A 7,663-nucleotide genomic window follows, 5' to 3' on the forward strand; every position below is an offset into this window, starting at 1 on the left:
GCCTGCTTTCCCTCCTCCGCATCTTGCTCGCCAAACCCGACAGCCGGTGTAGTATCTTCTTCCGCTTGCTAGAGGAGTAGCGGACCGGCTGCATCAACTTGGATACCTCACAAGAGACATACTGGGCTGGTTTGGCAGTCGGCTCTTCGCTTTCGACTCGCGCAGCTTCAACGACCATGTGATTGAGCTTCTCGTCGTCGGTTGCACGTGAGTCACGGGCGAAAAGCTATCATTGGCAGCCCTGGGGCGACAGGAATTTTTGTTCAGACATGGAAAGAAAAGCGTGCGCATCACGCTCGACCGCACCAACGGGAACGACTTTCGGGCCCTCCTGCCAGGGCATCTCAATGTTGCTTCGAACCCGATGCGTCCCTCGCGCCTTGAGCGTATGCTCGATGGCATTCGCGCCTTCGAATGATCGAATAGCTGTAGCACGAGTGTTCTGCGAATCGGCCCACATGGTTGCGGTCGTGGCTTAGGCACAGCCAGGTGTTGGCTAGCTCTCGTGGGCACTTCATGAAGGCTTTTAGGACTCGTGTCGAGCTTTCTTTGGCGGGTTGACCTCGCGTGTTTCGCGCGTCGCATCTCTTAGTCGGCTCTGGTAACGGATCAAAAACCGCGATATCGAATTGACGTGATCGACCGCCACTTCACTACGCATGAAGGCGACTGAGGTCTCAGAGTGAAACGTTGGGGCGGAGAGCACGGCGCGTTATGAGCTGAGATGCTTCTTTCATACAGGTGCAAATGGTCACATCGTCTGTCGGAACGCGCCCTGGGTGATAAGGGCGACTTTTCGGGCTTCTGGATCACCAATCAAGACAAGCAACGAGCAATGTCCCATTATTTACTTATTTATTGCAGTCATGTCGTAGATGCTGTGACATATGCTCTCAAAGCCGATGCAACAAATCGTCGTAGCGTTGGTAGATACGCTGTCTGTTTCCGTCTTCACCAGGGCATCCCGCAATTGAAATTAACCTTGGTTGCTCCGACCCGCGCACTCACCGACTGACGTTGTCTGCCGACCCTTTCTAGTACGCTCACTAACTACGCTAAGCCTTCCTGGTTGCCAGTTATCCTCTGTCACCTCACGCGCTGGTCTCTTCTCACCATTATGCGCCCTCATTTCGCTGTGCCACCACTCGCGACCTGAACCATTGCGAAAGCCCTACCGCATCATGAAGCAAGAAAATGCGACCAGCAATCTCAGACACCAAGGGTACATGCGCAACAGGCTAAAACATCTGATGAAGGGATTCAAGTCGACCGCCCGGAGGCAGATCAGCTTATCCAATCGGGTTCCGGCCTTCCTTGCAACGAACGAGACTACAGTCAAGGAACCCGAGCGTGACACTGGGGATATTATGGATATGAGTCCAGACCGGCTCTTGATGGAGGCAATCAACAAGGTGACTCGTGGCTACGATCATGGTGAAGTCTACAAGAACATGACATACGGCTTGGCCGGCGAAAAGCGCTACCAGTTTGCTCGCGCTACTTCAGGCCTCTACAAGATCGAGAGCGACCACCAAAAGGACTACAAGTGCGGTGGTCAGCTCCCGGTCTGCGGCACCCCCCAGCGTGACCGCTACGAGGAGCGCGATCCTTCGGCCCACCAACAGGACACGCTTCAGCGCGAACAGCCTATCAATTTCGATGAAGAGACGAAGAACTTCGACCGCTTGCGCGGATGGCTGGATAGTGTTCCGCTGGATCATGCCGCCTTGAGCACGGACACGGAAGAAGATGGAGAGAATGAGAAGCCCAGCGATTTAATCAAGAGGCATCTGAACGATGACATCAATCGAGTGACGAGAGACTACAGACCTGGTGAGACTATTGCCCGGATCAAGGATGTCATAGATGGAGGCCACCGATACCATTGCGCTCGCCAAAGCGAAGAGAACAATCGTGCCACGGGCAATGATCAGGCTGCGGTCAACTATTCAGTAAACAGCAACCACCAAGGTTCAAGAGACAGTCATTGCGCATTTCAATATGGCCACGAGACTTGGGTCAACAGCAGCAGCGATCAGCGTGCAGCCTACGAGCATCAACATCATGAGTTGTACTACCATGCTCGGTAAGCGATGCGCACGCGAACACATCATGTCTACGGTTTCGACTACGATAAGAATAAGGAGGGTTATGGGGAGGCCGTCTCGAATGAATGTAGGTAAGGCTTGCAGAAACGCTTCGATAATACAAAACTGACTCCAGACTAGCCTGTTCATTGCCTCCGTCTCGTCTACATCTGTTCTTCCAACGTCTCTTCTCCCGGCTAGACCCCAACATGTACGGGACGACGGAACTTTGGCTTCATCGAGAACACGGCAGCGCATATCGGAGGAGACGAAATGCGAGACAAAATTAGGAACGCTTTCTGTCATCTGTTAAAGTAGCTCAAGTTGCACGGGGTTTGATGCAGACTTGGAGCAGCGATAGAGTCGCGCTCACCTTGGTGGTTGCTGGAAACGTTGTCAACAGAGACGGAGGTGTCGCAACTGCGAGGGACTTCAAACTTGACAAGGCAGCGCATGCACATCTTTGAGGCGAAGAAGCCCACGATCTCACAGTAAAGAGTCACTTGATTGGTCACACTCGCCATTCCAGAAGGGAAGCTCTGAGTTCACTGTCCGTGATGTCGCTCTCGCAAAGCGCATTCTTGAGCTTCTTCTCCTGGTTGTCATAATAGGCGTGTCACTGGCAGCATGTCTAGGTGGCTCCAATGGCGCGCTCCGGTAGCCAGACAAACGTGCTCGGTGTAATAGTCCCGGTCAAGTTGATCGCGAAGGCTCCAAGACGCATGCATCGATGTAAGTTTCCTGTCAAACAACCCGCTCATGTCACGATGTCAGACTCATACCAATCCGCTTAAGGTTCGTAGAACCAGTATAGGGCATCACGGTCATTGGTGTATGCTTGGGCACGGCAGTATTTGAAGTTCCTCTCGCTCTTCCGGGTCGAGGTCGAGTCGTGTGTGAGCACTCAGTCATATGACAGCCAGTCGCTTGGCGTTGTCGGAGTAAAGGAGCTCGATGGGACAGGTGACGTCGGGTCGAAAGTGAGTAGCGGCTGCCGGCTCATGTTCGAGAGCAAGTGGAGTGGTGTCTGCCCCCAAGTTGAGAGTACCTAGGTACTTGGAGGCTTGTGGTGAGTCGGATGGTGGAAGCAGTGGTGACCCAGTCACCGGATGTCGCGACGAGCCATAGCTCATATCCGGCCGGAAATGTTGTTGCGCGTGTAAGTTTGGTCGAGGTGGGGAGTCGCGGAGTGTTGGGCGGTTGCGCCCGATCGAGTGAGCCGTCCACGCTAACGGCATAGCGTTCTCAGGGTTGCGCCCGCAAGCCGAGGTGAGGGGGTGAGACCGCGCAGGCCTGAGAACACACATCGCTAATCCTGACTCCGATGCACCCGTAGACGTCGGCCTTGCTGGAATGCGCAGCACCATCTGAGACGAAGACACTGCAGCCATATCTCTGCACGCCTTTATGCGACGCATACATCAATGGCCATCACCACTGCGGCACCCAGCTGTGCTATTTACGGGGGAAAAGCTTCTCAAACGCCAGCCTACCCGAGCGGGGTTCAGCCTCGCAACCCAGAGAATAGCCCCACAGGAGACGACCCGTGGAGGTGCAAGAATGTGAATGGGTTCCAGCGAAGGAGGCGTTAAGCGCCACTATTGGGGTCTTGCACGCAACGGTGGTGTCTGCGGCAGCTGCTTCGAAAGACAGGCTGCCATAACTACGTTGTGACTTTCACGAAACGAGGCGTGAGGGGAAATTATGTGAATGTCTCCTACGATCGCATGTGCCAATCGAATTAGATGCACGTAGTGACCGCAGTGCTATCGTTTGCCAGGGACAGCCAGGGCTCCGCCAATACCAAATCTGCTTCAAGTGTCGGTACTAGCGGCGCATTATGGCTCGTGTAGCTGCTCAGTGAGCGACATGTGTATAGGCAAGGCTTCCAGTCGCATTGCAACGCAAAGTTAGAGTCTCTTCCCCAAAGCTCGCGAGTGCTGGGTGTGTAGCAGGATGCCATTGGTATGCAGATCGAGTAATCGAACTACCTATGCCACATCCACAGCACCTACGCATGAAGGACTACAAACACATAGACCAAGAAGGCCGTGAGGACTGCACAGATGAAGGTTGAGTACGACTGCATCCCTGGCTCAATAATCCGCCCCCAATGAGAATGAAGACAGCGGTGGCAATTGTATATTGTTGCAGAAGCTTTGTGCAGCCGTGGTCACCCTGCGCGAGCGAACAAAGCAGACTGTGAGGCGGCTCCAAACGCCCAAGATCGACCCTGAATACGAGAATAGATGGTCTTTGACGCGCCACATGAAGAGCTCAGAGCGTGTGTAGCTCTGGTAGCGGTGGACGCCTCATCCCGCCCAAGGCAAGGCAGACACCACCTCTAGGACGGCAGGCGCGGTTAAAACTTCCGGTGTGGTTGAAGGTGGTGTTGGCAGAGCGGGGCTGTCCGCCAGGCGCAAGGTGATGAACGTTGTGCAGCGAGACAAGAAATACTTTGACAGTTTGACATCTGCGTCGACTGTGAAGATGAACACCGCCTGCTTCATCGCAGTCAAGCGTGTAAAAGAATGATGGGTCGTGTCCTCAATGTGCTTGTAATGTTAGCTACGTCTGCTCTCTTCCTAGCGTGTGCTTACATGAGAGGTAAGGATGCCGTTCAAAAACGCTTGGTAGGGCGCTACCGTGTGAACGTCGTTCCCGATCACTATGGTGAGGTGATCTGGCGAGTACTGGAGCTTTGTAAGGCGAGCAGATAGATCCCTTCCATGAGCTTCGGATCCAGTGACCGAGAGGCAGGTGGTCAACCTTCCGTTCGACGCGGCCATGGTAGCGAGCCGGTTTGCGAGAACCTTTGTGTACGTCCCAGCCTCAGTTCCTCTTTCCGCTCGTACTACTGCCACCATTCCGTCATGAGGCTCCATGGCGGCCAAAGTACTGTCCTGGATGTTATGTGTGGTACCAGCCCAGATGGGATCTGGTAGCACCTTCTCCTGGTAGAACGGTCGGGGCGGTGGGAGTGGGGACGACCTTGGCATCGCAATTGATGTGATGGAGTATGCTCGGCAAGCTGTTTCGAACCGACTGGATACGATGAAAGACCTGCCCGCTTCAGTATAGCTCCGTAAGACGTCTTTGAAGTGGACAAAAACGCAGAGAAAACTCACTCGCTAGTATGTCGACATCTAACCGTCCAGATGAGAAATGAAACGTGGACGAAATGGTCACAGAATAGCTGATCCAGAGTAGCCTAGGTCGGTATCAGGCAATAAGAGGTGCCGCATTCAAAGATCATGCGTTAAAGAATGGAGTGGCAACTCGCGATATGAGGTTATCGAGGGTTCTTTTGGTCGTGATAGAACGTTACGTGTCTTAATTCCTACCTTTTATAGGAGTGAAGGATGCGGTCACGTAGCAACAAGTCTGGGCGGGGTGCTGATGGGTCCAGTCCGAGAGACAAACAATACCAAATGAAGCCAAACAAATCTACTGCCACACAGTCACGGCACCTACTTCCAATTCCTTTGACTTCATCAATTACTATGGCAGATCAAAAGACTCCACCCCGCTTTGAGAATCTCCTGACAAGATTACCTCACCAGCGGTAACAACTGGTGGCAGCGGGGCCTTGCGCGAACGATGGAATTGATGGAAAGATGGGCTCGCGCCGCGTTCGCAAATTCTGTGGGAGGTAAGGCGGAATACTCGTAACACGTGTCGCTGAAAGACATGTGCCCGTGCAAACACCGTCTTCCACCGTACCATTGGGCCTTTCCTCAGGACTGTCTATTGTCGAAAGGTGGTGTCATATATGACACTACCGATCATATGCTTGCGGATACGTCATCCAGTACACGTGCGTTTGCTCTCTTTCGGGAAAGCAGCAAAATACGTCCCGGGTGCTCTTCATCACAGAGAAGACGCGTACATCTCTGACCATACATCCTATAGCGCAATGTTCAAGATTAGTGACTTAAAATAACAGATGCATTCTCGTATTGGAAGAAGCGTTCTCACTATGAGAATTGGCTGTCCGCGAAAAGTCCCGGAGAATACCGGCAAAACTGAAAAGTACCTGGAGGTCGCTACCAGATTTGGGAACACTCGACTCGCACTATTACGTCTAGGGCTACCTTTCACGACTCAATTGCGTTCATATACTTGCTTACTCGAGGAGCCGAACGCCAACTGTGAACGCGCAGCTTGATCTCGGATGTCTGGGCAGCCGCAGCCAGAGAGCATTGGTGAACCTCTACGCCATGTGTGTTAGCAGATTGCATGGGCGATGAGGCCTGCAGCCTAGACAGGCGCGAACGAAGCTTCTTTCGATGAATGCGTGGCAGCCCAAGCAGAAATGCTGCAGACTTCGCTCGAGATAGCAGCATTGAGCCCGACGTCAACCGGCGGGGACGCTCATGCATCTAAGTACCAGGACGACGCTGAAGGTTCAGCTTGCAGCCGGTGCAGGGATAGTACAGCGCTGGAGTGCATGAAAAGCGACGTGGTGCATATGCGATCAGTGAGACGTTGGGCAAGCACAGGGTGGTGGACGTTGCCATGGCGTGGGCGACGGTGGGATGGGTGTTGGTGTTGGCGTGATGTGGGGTACCGTGGGGCGGCAGGACGGGCCAATCGGCGGCATCCGAGTCGCGCCTGCCATGTCGCGTACGAAGACGCGTTGGCCTGTCCTCCATGTCCACAACGACCGACCATGTATCGCCCGCGGCTCATTGCCGGTCGAGTCTATCAAATGACTAGGTCGCCGTTAACGATGTAACACCAAAAGGTCGCTGAGCTCTCACAGGCATCTCAGCGTCTGCCGTGATGTCACATCACCTGACCATCATGCGATAGCCGGTACACCTGAGGTACGCGCACAGCTCTGGCGATACTGCGAAGAACGCAAAGCTAACTGATGGCGCAGTAAATTCCTATGGATTGCATGCCGGCACCTCGCTTTGTCTCTAGCCACGACGATCCAGAGTACGATGCGGAGGCCGGCAAAGAGAATGCCTCGCCCAGACGACCGTCACGAAAGAAGTACGCGAGATGCCGCGCACCCCCACCGAGGCAGAATGCAGCGAGGCCTGTGTCGTACCCGTTCCACGAGCCCCCATCATTGCCAGCGTCGCTTGCGCCATGCGCACCCGAGTTGATGCGACCCCCGCTGGCGTCCCGGGTTCTCCGCTGTTCACGTAGCGACCTCGATGCTGGTTTCCCTCACGACGCACCTATCTACCCCAACACCCTCACATTCACTAGCAACAGGGCGGACGAAGAAAGCAGCACAGAGTAAAGATTGGAAATACTCATGTCATTTGTTACATACATTGCCTGGAACTCCATCACCACCCGCGCCTCACTAGCACCCGCCCGTCTATCCCAGTGAGCGCATTTCTCTTGTAATCCCCGCCCATTCCAAATCATCAAGGTCGCTCTCATCTGCAAAGATGCCATGGTAGCCCTCGTCTCCAGAGACCTCTGATCCGTCGTGGTTACCCTCGTCTTTAGGGTGCTCTGATTCCCATCTCTCTTCCTCCAAGACGGAAAGGGTGCTCGGGCCTTGAAAGGTCGACGTACGAGATTAGCATGGGTCTTATACGCACTTTGTAGAT

General features: G+C 53.9%; 1 protein-coding gene across 1 annotated transcript; it reads left to right on the forward strand.

Annotated features, from left to right (window-relative positions):
* Window positions 1-1,181: 1,181 nt before the first annotated feature.
* Window positions 1,182-2,090, forward strand: J4E92_010395 (uncharacterized protein; the record flags this gene model as incomplete). Its single annotated transcript, XM_051501733.1, has 1 exon — window positions 1,182-2,090. One exon carries the CDS (start codon window positions 1,182-1,184, stop codon window positions 2,088-2,090), a length of 909 nt encoding a protein of 302 aa, XP_051348082.1.
* Between the last annotated feature and the right edge of the window lie 5,573 nt (window positions 2,091-7,663).

Source organism: Alternaria infectoria (assembly GCF_024043175.1).
Source record: "Alternaria infectoria strain BMP 0036 chromosome Unknown scaffold_35, whole genome shotgun sequence".
Classification (NCBI taxonomy): Eukaryota; Fungi; Ascomycota; class Dothideomycetes; order Pleosporales; family Pleosporaceae; genus Alternaria; species Alternaria infectoria.